The 17521-nt window shown below is 45.9% G+C and overlaps 1 protein-coding gene across 4 annotated transcripts in view; it reads left to right on the top strand.

The window, feature by feature from the left end:
- Nucleotides 1-17521, top strand: part of Kiaa1549l (KIAA1549 like) — a 279869-nt gene that overhangs the window by 176933 nt on the left and 85415 nt on the right. For all 4 annotated transcript variants that reach the window (XM_076929361.1, XM_034495033.2, XM_076929363.1 and 1 more), the window contains exons 8-10: nt 2302-2361; nt 7544-7695; nt 11304-11475. In XM_076929361.1, coding sequence (XP_076785476.1) covers nt 2302-2361; nt 7544-7695; nt 11304-11475 — 384 coding nt within the window. The remainder of the gene's footprint in view (nt 1-2301; nt 2362-7543; nt 7696-11303; nt 11476-17521) is intronic.

The following is a 17521-nucleotide window of genomic DNA, read 5'->3' as shown; positions in this document are numbered from 1 at the left end:
GTGCTCTGAGCACTGCCTTCCAGGTTGCCATGGTTTTCTCTCTCCTCCATAAATGTTCCTAGACCTTCAGGTCCAGCTGGCTATGGGCTTTGTGATTGAGTCGTGACTTCACTTGAAGTCTCCATAGTCTGAGGCCTTGGCTGTCTCAAATGCTTGTTACATAATCCTCATTACTACATGGTCAGCACAGACTTTGAAGATAGTGCAGCCCACGTTTGTCACTAGACACTTGCTGGTAGCCAAAGGGAGTGATGGTCCGTACTCTAAATTTAATTATTACATTTCACAAGGTCACTGGCAAAGATTTCCTTTTAAAATATACCTATTAGCAAACGTATTTCATAGTTTCTTTCTGTAGTTATTTTGATACTATAAATAAATGAGATTCTGTGTGTGTATATCTGTATGTGTATATGTGTGTGTGTGTGTATCTGTATGTCTATATGTATGTGTGTCTGTATGTGTGTATGTGTGTATCTGTGTGTGTCTGTATATGTGTGTCTGTATGTGTGTATGTGTATGCGTGTATCTGTATGTGTTTGTATGTGTATGTGTGTGTATCTGTGTGTCTGTATGTATGTGTGTGTTTGTATGTGTGTATTTATGTGTGTATGTGTGTATCTGCATGTGTGTGTCTGTATGTGTGTGTCTGTATGTGTGTATGTGTGTGTTTGTATGTGTGTATGTGTTTGTATGTGTATGTGTGTGTCTGTATGTGTGTTTGTATCTGTATGTGTGTATATGTGTGTGTATGTGTGTGTGTCTGTATCTGTATGTGTGTATATCTGTATATATGTGTGTATGTGTGTGTATGTGTTTATATCTGTATGTGTGTGTATGTGTGTGTATGTGTGTTTGTATCTGTATGTGTATATGTGTGTCTGTATGTGTGTGTATCTGTATGTGTGTGTATGTGTGTGTATGTATGTGTCTGCATGTATATGTGTCTGTATGTCTTTGTGTATGTGTCTGTATGTATATGTCCATATGTATGTCTGTGTGTGTGGATGTAGAAGATATACTTGTCACCTAGAAGCCACTGAGAAGTTTTTAAATGTGTGTTTACTGGAAAGATCTTATAAATGTTTAGGCAGCATGGGTGACTCTGGACTTTATAAGAAGATTATGTCAGCCAGGCAGTGGTGGCACATGCCTTTAATCCTAGCACTTGGGAAGTAAAGACAGGCAGGCTTCCAGGCCAGTTTGGTCTATAGAGTAACTTCCAGAACAGCAAAGACTACATAAAGAACCCTGTCTTTAAAAAACAACAAGCAAACAATGTCATAAAAGCTAGCAGGATGGCGCGGGGCAGCAGGTGCAGGAGCTTCTTTCACCAGGCTGGTGTTCTGATAACAACAGTAAAGTTGAACTGAGGAGCCAGGGTTGGGGAAACGGCTCAGCTGGCAAAGTGCTAACTGTGTGAGCCTGAGGATCTGAGTTTGATCTCAGTATCTATGTTTTGTTGTTTTTTTTTTTTTGTTTGTTTGTTTTGTTTTGTTTTGTTTTGTTTTGTTTTGTTTTGTTTTATGTCTGGTGAGGTGCTCACAGCTCTAACACAAGTGCGGGGCACAAGAGGACCTATCCCTCCCTGAGAGCTCACTGGACAGTCAGGCTAGTCAAATCAACAAGCTCAAGGTTTAGTGAGGAGTCTCGTCTCAGGACATAAGGTGGAGAGCAGCTGAGGAAGACAGTCGCCATGATCCTCTGGAGTATACATACAAGTGTACACACGCACACACGCACACACACACACACGTACACACATACACGCACATGCACACGCATACGAAGGATTTATTGAGCGCTGGTTATATGACAGGCGCTGTACAATGCCCTTTACATGTGTGAATTCTCACAGTCACCAGGCTGGTAAAGCAAGATGATAACTTTTCCTCCCAACACTGAGGTACCACATGTAAGCCCTTAGCACTGGAAAGGTCCCGTTTACAGGTAGCCGTTCCTTATGACCTTCGCGGTGCTAGATAACCTCTGCAGAGGAAGCCCCTGCTGTGACAGACTGACAGACTGCATGGTGAAGCTGGTTGTAAAGCTGCTCCAGTTAAGACGGGTCCGAAGGGGGAAACTTCAAAGAGACAAACTCGCGAATCTGAGCTCCCTGTTGTCCCTTTTCTGAGTCACTTTTGTACACAATGAGATGGTTTGGCCTGTGTGCCTCAGAGTTCTCAGAAACGGCAGTGTAGGACCTAGCTACTTGCGAGCTTGTCACTTCTGCTTCCCTTGATAATTTTTACTCATAAAACCTATCAAAGAAATTTGATGTGTTTTTTTCATCTATTTTAGCACTGGAATATCCCAACCTCGACACATCAGAAACAACCAGAGACTACTGGGTTATCACAGGTAACCTCCTAATTTTATAATTCCCTCTTTGTAGCATCATGGGTTTGTCTAAAATGGTGCCGTTTGGTGACAGGATCTACACCTTTGACCCTGCCTAATAAGTCAGGGGATTCCTTCTATGGGGCTGGGAGTAGAGAAGAGAGTAAAGGACTCTGAAGATAATTACTGATAAACAATTCAAAACTGTTGGCTCAATGGTCCCCTCCCCAGCCTTTCACACACATAGCACCAGTGTGTGACATCTGGGGCACATCTGTGTAAGTGGCTGTCTGAACAGACGGCAGGCCTTTCTGAACTGCCTTGCAAAACCCAAATCAAAGCCAGAGGAGGACTGTATGTGTGCCGCTCCTTTTGGGGGCACAGCTCATCCCACACCAATCCCCGTGTGCCCCGATGATGAGGTCACGTGGGAGTCCAAGAGTCAGAGTGTTCTGGTGGCTTTTTCTCTTTTTTCCTTGACATTTCTCAGCTGAACCTCACGGGCCAGCAAAGGCATTCTGTCTGTGTTTTTCCAAAGCCACACAGTGGCTGTGAAATGAGAAACAGCATTTGAGGCAAATGGAGAGGACAGATGTGAGTAGGAGCAGAGTGACCAGCCCCGCCATTGGCGTGCAGACAACTGATAGTTACATTCTCCATGTTCTGAGAGTCTAAGACCAAGGCACTGAGACCTTTGTGCCTTCCTCCCCCTCCTTGGCTTGAAGTTGGTCACCTTCTCGTTTGTCCCCACCTGTTCTTCCCTCTGAGCCTGTGTCCTGATTTCCTTTCCTTATAAGGACACCAGACACACTGGATTAGGGCTCATACTCGTGACCTGATTTTTATTTCATTACCCCTATAAAGACCCTTTCTCCAAATACTGTAACCCTCTGATATACTGGAGGCTAGGGCTCGCACGAATGAGTTTGGAGAACACAGTCCAGCCCATCACAAGGACCCAGGATGATCCTTCAAGGCGTGAGAATGTGTCTGGGTGAGCAGCCACCCCCAACACTCCTCCCTCATCCACCGTTCCTCACTGCTGTTCCTCACAAGTGGCAGATAGACTGCTGCCTAAAATTCCATCCAAGCTGTTCCCACCCTGCTAGATGATGCCTGCCTAGGCTCCCTTCAAAAGGACAGATCACCTAGGTCTCCCCTCCATCCTTAACTGCAAGGTATTCAGTACAGAGATCGTTTTAACTGCCAAGAAAACAAATTAACGAAGCACATTTTTAACAGACTAGAAACCACCCTGCCAGGATGCAAGCCTGAGAGAGAAAGGTTGGGGGAGCACTAACCAAGCAACACATGAGCCAGTGGGTTACATAACCATACAGAATCTGCAAGTAAACGGTGCCTTTCCCCTCACAGGCAATCCCCTGTCTCTGAACTTTACAGTTTACATGCAGTGATCATAATCCATCCTTAAACACAGGCTGCCCTTGACAACCACCAGTGACATCCCCTCCGCTTCTCCCCACACCTTGCCACGTCTTCATTTTAGCAGCATTACCTTAAGAGAAGGCCACACACTCAGTCTGGCTTCCGAGCTCGCCTGCAACTTCACCCTTCGCACTCACGGAACCTCCTTCCTCACTGCTGTTGTTGGCATTGCAGTTGGTGATCGAAACAGAGTTGCCGCTGTCTCTCTGGTGATGGCATCAATCAGTTAGTACTTGTAAGGAACTGGAACTGTTTTGGCCTTTTTCCCTTCCATCGGAACCAGGACCACTTTACCAACTCCTGGGCAGCTCTGCCAATCTTCTCTATCAGAAAAGGAAGGGCTTATGACAGGGAGTAACCATGAGGGTCTTTGCTTGGCCTTGGCTCCCAGACCATCACCACAAGCTCTACCCCTTTCAGTTTATAGCAGCTTCCCCTTTCTGCAGTTTCTGTTACAAACCATGCATGCTTTTGCCTCTTTTACAACTGGACTCAGATGGATCATATTGTATACTTTCCCTGTCTTACAAGGGATGGGTCCTTCTTTGATGGAAAGTCACCAGTAATGGTGGTCCCAGTCTCTCTTAACAGAAAGCTCAGGGGCTGTCCTGCCATCCGCAGACCCTGCGATTGGTTTTATAGAAACGAAGCAAGATAGAGATACCCAGATATTAGTGACTAGGGCCTGGAGAGACAGCTCAGTCGGAAAAGTGCTGGTCATGCAGGCATGAGGGCCAGGGTTAGATTCCCCAGACCCCACATCAAAGAAAAGGCAGAGGTGGACAGATCTCTGGGGTCCACTGGCCAGCCAGCCCAGGTAATCAGTAAGCCCACAGGATACTGGTCACTAACAGATGTAAGAGGCCATCTCAGGTTTATACATCTTTTTCTGTTTTACTCAACAGAGACAAAATGTCTTAGATCCAGTAATAAGTGACTTTCTTCTCATTTTACCTCTGCTTCTTACTGTGTGTCCTAGAGCCAGTCCCCTGGGGCCCCCCGGGGTTTCACATGCTCACCTGTAGGATGAGGGGACATTAGCTGGGCACGGAGGCTCTTGGAGTTTGAATGTGTGGGATTCAACCTCAAGTGCAGGAGGCTGACCCTTGCCTGATGGTGGATCTTAGAGCCAGTGTGATTATAAATGAAGTGAGAAAGGAAGGGTCACAGTCTTGGACATTCAGATGTAGCTCCTGTGAACACAGCTAGGGACTTGCAATGCCTCCTCTAGTCTGGATCTGCAGTGACTAAGAGTGGTGGTGTGCTGAGGGCCCTGTGCTCCTGTGTCACTCTGAGGGAGCTGTGTGAGTACACACACTTCCATTGCCCTTCAGGAAGGCAAACAGGTCTAGGAGAGTGTGCTGAGGTTCTTAGGGGAAGGTAGGGGGACTGTGTGCAGGAACACAGGTCCAGTCCTTTCAGGCTACTCTTCCTTTATCAAGAATGTACCTCGCAAAGCAAGGGGGTTTGGGGGGGGATATGACAGCAACAGCTCCCTCATTGTGGTGTACTAACAAGTGTCCTTTAACACCATGGTTAGAGGCATCATTTACTGAATTATTTCTTCACCATCAGTAGTTCAGTAGGGAACTGAGGCTCCTAGGAACCATGTGACTTGTCTCAGGAAGGGGAGCCATGGCTCAGACTCACACCCCTGCTTCTGACCCCCAGCTCCAGCCAGCTGACATAGAGAAGAACCAACATTTTTTTAAGAGCTGCAGTGACACACACAAGCCATTTAGGCACTGACCACTGCACTCCTGGGAGTGAGTCCCACACTCTCTCGTACTCTCCTAAGGGCATTTCTTAAAAAGAGGAATGCACTGAAAATACATATAGGGTAAAATGCCCCCTTTTAAAGCATCTTAAACTTACAGTTCAGGGGCACAGAGAATGTCCATAATACAAACAACCACTAATGACTGGGGCATGCCCACCTCCTAGAAGACTTTGACTATTGCCTTTACTTGGGGTCTGCCTTTGAATCATGACTGAGATTTTCATAAAGCAATCTGTCACACACACACACACACACACACACACACACACACACACACACACACACACTTCCTCTTGTCCACTGATCCAAGGAGGCCAAATTAACCATATTTCAGTGTATTGGCCTGAAAATTAACCAGATGATTTATTTTTAAACCAGCAGGTTCACAGACTCTCCTGTCTGTGGTAGGAAGCCCTGGGAACCCTGGGTCTCTGACAGCGAGAGCAACACGGCAGCATATACCTCTGTTTGCAGGGACTTGGCTAGAGTTAGAAACAAGCTAGAGTCTCTCACCAGGGCCCCAGAGCCATGCTTTATACCCTCCGGGGATCACTTGGCATTTATGGCTTCAAAGAAATGATTTCAGAGACCCAGCTGTGGGTTTTATGTCTCTCTTTTTCTGAGTGTGAATGTCATCTTTGATGGCTTAGTCTGGCCCAGTGTGGATTCAATCATTGGTGCTGGCCGAATGCAGCACCCTGTCAGCTTAGCAGCTACAGACAACATGTACTTTAGGAGGGGTTGTTTTCGTATCTTGGTGATGGATGGTATTCACGATACTGCTCTGGACTGTATTAGAACCAACTCTATTAAATGAAGACTTTTCTATCCCACTCCCAAGCCCTTGTGAGTTTTGAAAGAGAAAAGAGATAATCAATTTGAACACTTAAAATTTAGGGTGCAACTGTTTCTGAAGGCACTGTTTGCATGCTTGGGGTGCAGATGCTTCCCCAGTGATGGAGAACAAGGATTGGACTCTGGATATAGATACAAACAGGCACTCTTTCTTGTAGAAAGCTCTAGAGAGGCCCTAGTGCTCATTACAACTCCCATCCATGCACTGGCAATGGTTTGCAACTCCACTGTCATTATCTCTCTTGTTGTCCCCAGATAGTCCAAGTAATGGCTGCTGATACAGCCAAGAAAAAAGACGGGCCAGAAAAGGACCCCGCATACCTTCCATGGACAGGGCCAAACTGCCTTATTCATCCTCTTCCTTTTGAACTTTAGTGCCCATTAGCCATGTGCTTCCATTGAGGTACCCTTCCTTGCCCTTTCTGCAGAGGACTGTGTCTCAGTGGCTTGCCAAAGGCCCCGTGATTAATAAGAAGTGAGAGGCAGCACACTCCTTCCATTATGTTGTTTTGTTCTTAATGGGAGAGGACCTGAGGGGCTCTGGGCAGCTTTAGGGACAGCAACTGAAAGATCGTACCTAATAGGTAAGGCTACTGAACAGCAGGGTTTGCCCAAATGTATGTGCTCAAGCTCCAGGATGGCTCGACGAATCCTCCACAAAGCTGTTGAGAAAGAGAAATAAGTCCTGAGTCAGGGTTTGCAAGTGAGAACCACCCCAAATCCTAAGCCTGCAGCTCGGCCGCGTCTCCTGTGGACCCTTTGCAGCGTGTGTGTAGCATCTTTTGAAAGTTTGGATTTGATGCAGTAGGTGTTCTCACAGAAGAAAGGCAGAAGCTTAGGAATTATTCCAGCTTGGGTTCGTATCTTGACTCTGCTACTTAGTAGCTGCCTTGGGCAGGTCACTAACTTTTCCAACATATGTAACACATGGGAAAGGATTCTTCACGCATCATCTGCCTTGGAGGATAAGTGAGGTCAGGTTGTGAAAGAGAAGTAGGTAAGGTTGGCCAAGCTGCAGTGTAAGGTAGGCCCTTCTCAGCTTTGTGGGGCAGGTGGTGGTGTAGTTATTGAGTCAGCAGGGAGTCTGTGCTCTGAGCAACCCCTTTGCCTCTGCATCCTTAGTACTCCAGGGTGTGGACAACTCGCTGGTGGGCCTGCACAACCAGAGCTTTGCCCGGGTCATGGAGCAGCGCCTGGCTCAGCTGTTTATGATGTCCCAGCAACAGGGCCGGCGGTTTAAACGTGCTACCACCTTGGGAAGCTACACTGTGCAGGTAAGTGTGTGCGCTGGGTTTTCTTTTTAATGACTGTGGGTGGGGGGTGTTTCCTGGGATTAAACAAGTCCCTGTGCCCGGGGGCATATCCTTGCTGCCAACTGACCTAAGCCACTTGAGCAACATTCCTCTGAAGCTTTGGAGGCTGAGTCAGTATCGTTCTTCCGCATTGTTAGCAACTTGATTACCAGGAAAGGCGTCTCTGTACATTCAGGTATTCACAAAGCAGAAAGTTCCAGAGTCACCTCAGACCCTCCTGTCAGTTCCCAGAACCTCCCAAAGAAACTACTAACACAAACGTCTCCAGGTTAGTTTTAAGGTACTCGAGAGAGTCTCTGGGAGGGCCATCTGCACTCACCTACACACCTTAGCCAGTTACTCCTAGAATGGGAACCTCCATAGCATACTTGACAGCTTGAATATGATTAATTTACACTTCACCATTGAGAACTCATCTCTAACTTGTTTGAAAAAGCTCTGTTGATCTTGGTATCACACCACAGATGACCTCCTGGTAGTGTCGCCTTCCACTGGCCTACAGAGTCTCACCATGTCCTTCACAGATGCACAGTGTCACGCTGTCTATGTGGAAATTGCAGACATTAGCACAATCTATCTGCAGATCACATCCCCATGACTTCTTGAAAGTCATGCATCCTCTCTCCCTGTATGAGCTGCACCACGACCCTTGTAGACACTCCATGTCTCCTAGCGAGCAGCAGCGTGCTGTGCTCATTGTCCTAGTGGACTTCAGTTTGGTTCTGAAAGTCCGAACCATGACAGCCCATCCCTAGGGAAAAGGATGGTTCATTCCTATGGCAGATTGTGATTTCACCCTGGTAGGTCTGTTCTATGTAAGCCCTACAATTCATGCTTTTCCTAATGACAGAAAGCAAGACACTGATGACCACAGGACTGTGAAGTGGGATTTGTCACAATCCGAGGGAGAGAATGGGTCATCTTACAAGCCCGGTGCTACTTGTAACCCTAACAGTTCTGCATGTCTCAGAGATTGCCATCTCTGAATTTTCTCATTGTTCAAGGTACTTGACTGTAGTTCTCCAGAAAGTCAGAGTGAAGCAAGTGAGGTTTCTTTTTCTCCCCATGAAAATTTCTCTCTATAGAAGCTTTAGGTTGTCTCTGACATACCTGGATAAGTCTTGGTAAGAAATCCTTATCAAGCCGGGCGGTGGTGGCGCACACCTTTAATCCCAGCGCTTGGGAGGCAGAGGCAGGTGGATTTCTGAGTTCGAGGCCAGCCTGGTCTACAGAGTTAGTTCCAGGACAGCCAGGGCTACACAGAGAAACCCTGTCTTGAAAAACCAAAACAACAACAAACAAACAAACAACAACAACAAAAAAAAAAAAAAAAAAAAAAAAAAAAGAAATCCTTATCAAGTTAGAAATGAGTGAAGCTAACAGGAGGATGCTGGGTTCACCAGCCAGCCAGCCAAGCTTGGCATTAGCTAGCCAAGCTGAATTTGTGAGCTCCAGGTTCAGTGAAAGATCTTGTCTCAAACAAAAGAAAAGATTAGAAAGGGGTGGAGGAAGACTAGAGCAGTCACACACACACATGCGCGCGCGCACACACATACACACACACACACAAATACACATACATACACATATACAGAAGACATACAGACAGACAGACACACAGAGACACACACATACACACTCTACACACACACATACACACATGCACACACACATCACATACAGATACACACACAAATACACTCACACACACAAATACATACACACATACAGACAGACATACACACAGACAGACACACACACACAGAGACACACACATACACACACTACACACACACACGAACACACACATCACATACACTCATACACACACAAATACATACACACATACAGACAGACATACAGACAGACAGACACACACACACACTACGCACACACATACACACACCACACATACAGACATGTAGACAAATACACACACATGTGCATGCATACACCACACAGAAATACACACTACACACACACCTACACATACACAGCATTTAACTTTTTAAAATTACACTCCCTTTCTTCCTACCAAGTTAAGCATGGTTCTGAATTTTGTATTAAATCAGTCCTGTATTTTCTATATAGATTTTGCCCCTCCATGTGCAGAGCCTTAAAAATATACCATATTGCCTTTTCTGTTTCAAATTTTATATTCTGTAATTTGTAATCCACATACATTCCTATTAACTGGAGTAGTCTGTTCATTAAATTCTATTATGTGACTTTCTGCAATTTATTCATCATTTATTCAGTTTACTCCTAAAGACTTTGTGATTCTTCAGGGATTTCAGGGCTGTTGTTGTGATGGTTGTTAATGAACTTACTATAAACACTTTTGTAAAATGTTTACATATATTCTATGAAACTCAACATCTATATTGTACACTCTGAAAATACTATAATATAATGTTTATCAATTGCTAATTCTAAAAAGGTGGAACCTTAAATGTTCCACATTTACATGCCTGCATACATATGACAGTATTCTATGTCCATATCAAAATCTATGTTTTTGCACTTAGGATTATCAATTTGTAATTCCAAAAGTTAAAAGCAACACTCTGAATGTCTAACAATAAGGAGTTTGGTAGGCCATTTTATGAGGCAGATAGATGAATGCCATGTGGAAAGAAATGCTTCTGCTTTTGAAATATGTTGGGCCATTTAAAGAGGAAAGTAAAAATGATGAGCCTCAGGCCTCAGAGATGGCTCAGCAGGTAAAGACTCCTGCTACCAAGCCTGTGGACCTGAGTTCAAATCCAGGGACCCATGTGATAGAAGTAGGGAACCTGTTCCTGCCAGTTGTCCTCTGACTACACATGCATCATGTCACATGTGTGTGCATGCATGCACACATAAAAAATGAGGTATGATGTCATGTACAGATTATGATGATCTGAGAAGATAAAAAGGTTTGTGTAGAAAATCCAAAGATTAGGAACAAAAGCTCTAAGGTAATAACAGTTCTTTGGTGTCAGAAGAAGGACTATATACTGTTTTAATATTTTTCATTATTTGATGCCTTTTCATCTGAATGTTTATTTTGTAGGTTTTTTTTTGAATTAAAAAAAAAACCCTCCACAGAGATGTTTTAGAAAAACGAAGTTTGAGTTTCTAAGTACCGTTTCTATCAGAGGTCATTCCCATTGTGTAGACAGATAGGTCTTTTTTTTTACCCCTTTCAGGCAATTGAAGGTTTTTGAAATTAAGCACCTGGGGATAGCCTAGCATGTCCTGAATTAACATAAAGGCCAATTTTCAAATAATGCCAGAACCCAGTAGAGACTGGGAAATATCAGTCTCCCAGCTTCAAACTGCTTTCCAGATGTTGCTGTTTTTCAAACCCCCATTCTCCTCCTAGTCGCCATCCTGAGGATAACAAGCTTCCTGGGACTCTGGCTGTAGGGAGGAGTCACAGGCCTAATGTCTAGCCTGTCACAGTGGGGCCACTAGGGAACAGCAGGCCTCAGTGCCTGGATGCGGCTGAGCCTTCTGATGGCACAGAGGCCTGCAGGGCCAGTCCAAGATGTTCTAGCAACACCCCACCTCTCTTTTTCTGAAAGATGGTAAAGATGCAGCGAGTGCCAGGACCAAAGGACCCGGCAGAGCTGACGTACTACACGCTGTACAACGGGAAGCCACTGCTGGGGACTGCAGCAGCCAAGATCCTGAGCACCATCGACTCCCAGAGGATGGCCCTGACCCTGCATCACGTTGTCCTTCTACAAGCTGACCGTAAGGAGTCTCTGCATTCAGTACTTTAACAGTATTAAATATTTTCTGGGCATCACAATGGTCTTCTAAGACCATATGAATGGTCTTACAACTGAACACAGTTTGGCTCTGTGAAGTTTGAAAATCAATTGGCTACGTTTTCTGTTAAAGCCACAGGCTTTAGGAAAGGGATATGGTTTGCAATATCTAAATGAAGGTAGATAATAATAATATTATTTTGTCCCCAAGTGTTATCTTCTCTTTTTCTTCAAATCCAGTATAATCTAGCTACAAAAAAAAAAATAATAACTGCAGCTGAGATCATTTTTATATGCTGGGGGAGTTATAGGTAATTTGATTCAGTTCTCTTTGAACTATGCTTTGTACTGGAAGACATCAGAAGTGGGTGACACCTGGCTCTAAGGGACAGAGTTGTTGATGCACAGAGCCAGCCGTGAGACCTGCAGAGGCAGGGTTTGCTTTGAAGGGGCTTCTGGAACCAGGGACAGAAGAATGGTATTGAAACCAGTACCTTCTCTGTGGCAGCCATTGTGGCACTCACTCTGATCATTTACCTTCTATTCTACCAGGCCTCTATTTATTCAACTCCAAAAGACAGGAGGGGAAACAGGCTCAGAAAAAGAGTAACCTGCTTACCCAGCACAGAACCAGCACATGGCCAAGACACCAATTTGAATATTTTAGACTTCAGACTTGTGTTCCTGGTTGTGTCATACTTTAAGACATTAAAGGGAGGGATGGGTGTGTAGTCAAAAAAAATCATGAGTAAAACTACAGGGCAGATGTACCAGGTGTGCCTGGAATACAAGTAGTTTAAGTGGCCTAGGACAAACAAACAGACAAGCAGACAAACAGACAAACAAAAGCAGATGGAAGATTTGATGGAAGTAGGAAGGTGTGTCAAACAGAAGACCTATGACACTTCACAGGCCACGGGGGCTCTAGAAGAGTCCTAAGCAAGAGGGGGGTTCAGTTAGAGGGTCCCATTGCCAAGGGAAGTTAATTGGACAGTTCTGTCTCAGATGGAGGAGACAGGAGAAAACAGGATCTGTGAGGAGATTCTATGGTGTCCCTTACACTGGGGACCCAACTGAAACTATAACCAGGGTGGGACAGAGAAAAGTAAGGTTTGAAAGTGGGAGGTTGTGTATTGCGGTAAATCTCCAACCCAAATAGGACCGATCAAAGAAAACACAACTCAATAATTATGAATACAAACTGCACGTCTAGATTGGGCAGATTCACCACTACACTACTCTATTCCCATCTATGAGTTCCCTGATAACTTGGGGCTTTTCCAAGCCACGTCCTTCTCCTCCATTGTCCTTCCACCTCTCTTTCCTCCAGTCGTCTCTCATCATTTCCTCTCTGGTCGTATTCCTCCCCTTTCTCTTTTCCTCCCCCTCCCCTTCCTCTCTTCTTCTCCCAGTTCCACCTCCTCTTCTACTGCCTAATCACTGAGCTCTACTGAGAATACAGTGTAGCAGAATAAGTATCCTGCTACAGTTGTGTGTGTAGTTTTAGTATTTGGTAATGTGTTCTGCATGGAAAAGTATGGAAGGTCAGTTCCCATGGCTCTTCTCCATAGCATTCGCTCTCTCAAGAGCATCAGGTTGGTTCACACCTGGCTCATGCCCTTCCTGTCTTCCTCCTTCTTCTCTTCTTTTTCCTCCTCCTCCTCCTCCTCCTCCTCCTCCTCCTCCTCCTCCTCCTCCTCCTCCTCCTCCTCCTCCTCCTTCTCCTCCTCCTCTTCCTCTCTGGCTATCACTGGGGATGACTGACAGGCATATCATGCTTGGGTGGTACATCCACACAGACACACCTGTGCTGAGGGATGAAGGCAGCCATTCTCTACAATCATGTTTTTGAAATAACACTTTCAACTGTGACTCTCTTCCTTTTCTCTCCTCCCTTTCCCTGTTCAGTTCTTTTCAGTTTCTGATCACCACTTCCTGTGTTTTGTTGTCTTCTTTATGAAGGTTCCCCAAAATTTGTCTTTGATGTCCATGTCTTTCTCTCCCCTCAACCCATCCTCACTCTGAAGAACAAATCACAGGTAAAGGAGACAGGTGGTGATGCTAAGCATGGAAAACTGTGGATTCAGAGTGTTTTAAGGAACAGAGCTGATGGGTTCAAACAGATGTTTATGGTGGGATGAGGAGATCTGAGATAACCAAGGCAGAATTGTAGGTGTTGGCTCAAGCTGTGGTTGTGGTTTCATTTGTTGAGATGAAAAGGGTGTGGATTTCATGACTGGGACATAAATCAGGGAGATGGAAGTGATACATTAAGTTTGAAGTGTCTCAAGAGGACCACATGGATTTCTTTCTAGAGAAAGAAATCTGGGAGATGTCAGCATAGAGAGCTAAGGGAGCGGGTGAAAATGAATAGAAGAGCAAGTTGAGCAAGGAGGGAGACCATGAAACTTCCTGGGACGTCCATGTGTGGAAGAGAAAGAATCAGCAGAGAAACCCCAAGGAATGATAAGAGACTGGCAGGAAGTGCTGGGAACAGCATGACCACCAGTCCAGCACAGCACAGGCCTAGGGGTGCAGACCATCCCAAAGATGACTCCTGCCCTCCCCTGCCCTGCCTAGTGCCATAATGCACACTTGGAACATTGCACTCCTAAGACCACTCCTGAGACAACCCCAGACACTCAGAGACCCCAGGAGCCATTAAGAGGAGCAAGTAAGTGGTGGAGAAACAGGATGTGGGTACAATGAAGAACTGGAGTCTCAAGGGTAATGGGAACAGCCTGATGTGAGTAGTCGGTGATGCCACCTGGGACCATGGTGGGACCATAGCCTATATTGCCACCAGGGGCCACATCTGGCCCTGTGGCCCTGCAACAGCAGGGGTTTGTTATCACCAAAAGCCAGACAGATGTTTCTGGTCTGGGCTGCAACCCAGGGGCATGTTGATGTCTGAGGGCTGTGCAGAATTGACCCTATCCCTCACATGGTCATTCTGGGAGAGGTGACCCTGGGGGCCTAAGAGCAGGAGAACTGGCCCTAACTTCCCCCCCCCAACAGCTATAGCACTTGGGAGAACAGGCCCTGCACATCACCAGGGCAGCACAGTAGAGATGACCCTAGTAGCTAGAGAGAACCATCCCTGTAACTTGCCTGCCATGTGTCAGAGTGGGCAAGGGAGAGATGCCTTCTCCACCCTTGCTCTTGCCATCTACGGCAGGTGGGAGAGCTGGCCCTGGGGTCATGAGGGCAGGAGAGTTGGCCATGTCCCTCACTGGCTGCACCCTGCCTGGTCAGCATGTTAAAGCTGGCCCTAGTTGTGGGTGTTGCAGGTGAGCCAGCCCTGAGGGTGTGAGAGCAGGAGAGCTGTCAGGCTGACCAGCACAGATACTTCTCAGGCCCAGATCCAGGGCTTTGAATTGGCTCATCCCAACATCAACTCCATCAGTGAACTGCTGGAGTGCATGAAGGGGCCAGTCCTACAGTTCCAAAACTACAGTGTCTCCACGACACAGGGCAACAACAGGATATTCAAGAAGGAGTCCCAGTGAGGTTCCAGTATCAATAGAGTAGCAGAAGCCAGAGGCCTTGTACCAGATCAAAGAGTCATTGCAATGAACATTTGCATGCAAAAAAAAAAAAGTAGAGAAAAGTGTATACTGTGGGACATGCTGACACACTGCAGCTCCATAATGAGATTTTTCTTTTCTGTTGGGGTGGAGGTTGCAAGGGTGAAGGGTAGTTATGAGGGGAGGGGAAGAGAAGTGAAATTGGGGTTCATAATATCAAATTCACAAAGAACCAACACACAAACACACACACAGAGGGGGGTGCCGGTGATAGCTCAGAGATTAAGAGCACTTACTGCTCTTTCAGAGGACCTAAGTCAGTTCCCAGCACCTCCACTGGAAAACTCACAACTGCCCGGAACTTCAGCTCCAGAAAGGAAGCTCACATGCAACTCTCGTGGGAAGGAGTGAGCTGCTATGCTTGCTTATATTCTCAAGAGGCTGTACAATGAGATAAAGATCAAGATAAAAATTTTGGTAATCCTTCTAGTAGTGCCTCTGGAAAGGTTAGTAAGAAGAGGATCATGGGGACAGTAGTGACAAAAGGGAAGATGAATAGCATAGTTGTAGGCATGCTGAGACATTGGATGATCATCTGTGGGGATGCTGTAAAAGAGAGAGTAGGTGGCAACAGAGAAGAAGAGGAAACTTGCAAGGAGGTTGGACCTAGTGCACATGTGGAAAAGAGATACCACATGGACCTTTTTATTATAAAAAGAAAGAAAATAGCACCAGGAGCACTTGGTAACTGAAGCCTGAGGATGCATTCTGATTGGTTCTGTTCTCTCCCATCATCATGAGGTGAGGTTGACAGCTGAGCTTAAGGCTAGAGATTTGAGCAGGGACAACTGGTGAGAATGGCATAGCAGGTTGCCAAGGCAACCTCATCCTTGATTACCCTTCTGTGTCCAGATAATTCGCTCTCCTCTTTTGAAATCCCAGGTCCAGGTCTAGGGGAAATGGCTCAGTGGCTAAGATGTTCTGAGTTCAATTTCCCCAACAACCACATAAAAAGCCATGTGTGGCTGTGTGCACCAATAACTCCATTTTGGGGTAGAAACAGGATTGATGGGATTTTCTACTGGGGATATCTTGAGTCAATAAGGCAGCCAGTAACTGTGAAGGATATCTAATGTCCCCTCCAGCCTCCATGCATACATGGGCATGGACCCTCATCGAAATCTACACCACCCACACATACCCTATATCCCGCTGCAGCCCTCTCTAGATACCCCAGGACATACCACCATTCACTAGGCATTCTTAGCAACCAGGCTCACTGGACCTTCCTCTCCATCATTTCTCTGGTCTAGGCTATCTGCTCCTTTTGGCCTGTTTGTTCTGGGACTTCCTTTCTGCTCCCAACCTGTGGTATATGGGAAAGGATGAGGAAAACCATCCTCAGTGAGTGCAAGAAGTGAAGGGAGGGGCTGAAGCTAGGAGGACTTTGCTGCTGGTGGGGACAATGGAAGGCACTAAGAGAAGGGGAAAGAAGAGGAGTTCACATCAAGTTAGATGTATGGAGCCTTCTGGAAAAGTCTAGTGTTGAAGAATGACAAGGAGATTGAACTAAGGATGCAAATGCTGCTGCCCACCCCCAAAGCCATCTCACTTTGACCCTTCACCTTTACTCCTTTGTCTCTGTTCCCTGGCTTGCTCAGGTCTCTTCAGTGACCCACATATCAAATGCCATTCTCCATGTCTTTGTTGTCCCCACTGTGCTCTACAGCAGGAGCTTGCCCACACTCACAGTGACGTGTCTTCCACACTGCAGTTAGAATCACTGTAACCACATTTGGGTTCTGCTCTTACATCACCTCCACAAGAACACCGTTATCACTCCATCCATCTGTAGGATAAAGTGTGCATTCTTGAAAACAGATCTTCATGGTAGCTCCTGCTCCACACACACTCGGGTCTCTGTGTAGCCTGTTCTTCAGGCATCCAGGTTTGCTCTCTATTGCTGTGATAAAGCACTAACCAAAGGTAACTTGGAGAGCAATAGGTTTGTTTCATCTTACACTTCTATGTCATAGCCCGTCACTGAGGGAAGTCGGGGCAGGAACTGAAGCGGAGGTCATGGAGGAACATGGCTTACTGACTTGCTCTCTTTGGCTCACTTGGTTTTCTTTCTTATACCACCTACGGCTATCTGCCCAGAAGTGGCATCACCCACATTTGACTAGGCCCTCCCACATCAACCATTAGTCAAGAAAATGCCCCCACAGACATTTCTATAGGCCAATCTGTTGAATACATTTTTTCTCAATTGAGGTTCCTTCTTCCCAGATGGCTGTAGCTTGTGTCAAGTTGAACAAAGACCAGCCAGCATACCAGGCAGCCCTCTTCCCCTTCCTGCCCAATGCTTCAGCCTTGAGAGTATGCTCCCCACTCACCATCCTTGTTGAGTAGACAAATAAATATTACGCTAGAAGTTGGTAAGCACCATGGAGAAGACATAGGTAGGAAGGGCTGTGGACACTGAGGGATGAAGTTGTGATT

This window comes from Arvicanthis niloticus, chromosome 2 (assembly GCF_011762505.2).
Source record: "Arvicanthis niloticus isolate mArvNil1 chromosome 2, mArvNil1.pat.X, whole genome shotgun sequence".
In the NCBI taxonomy this organism is placed as follows: Eukaryota; Metazoa; Chordata; class Mammalia; order Rodentia; family Muridae; genus Arvicanthis; species Arvicanthis niloticus.
This window is presented reverse-complemented; position numbering and strand designations above follow the sequence as displayed.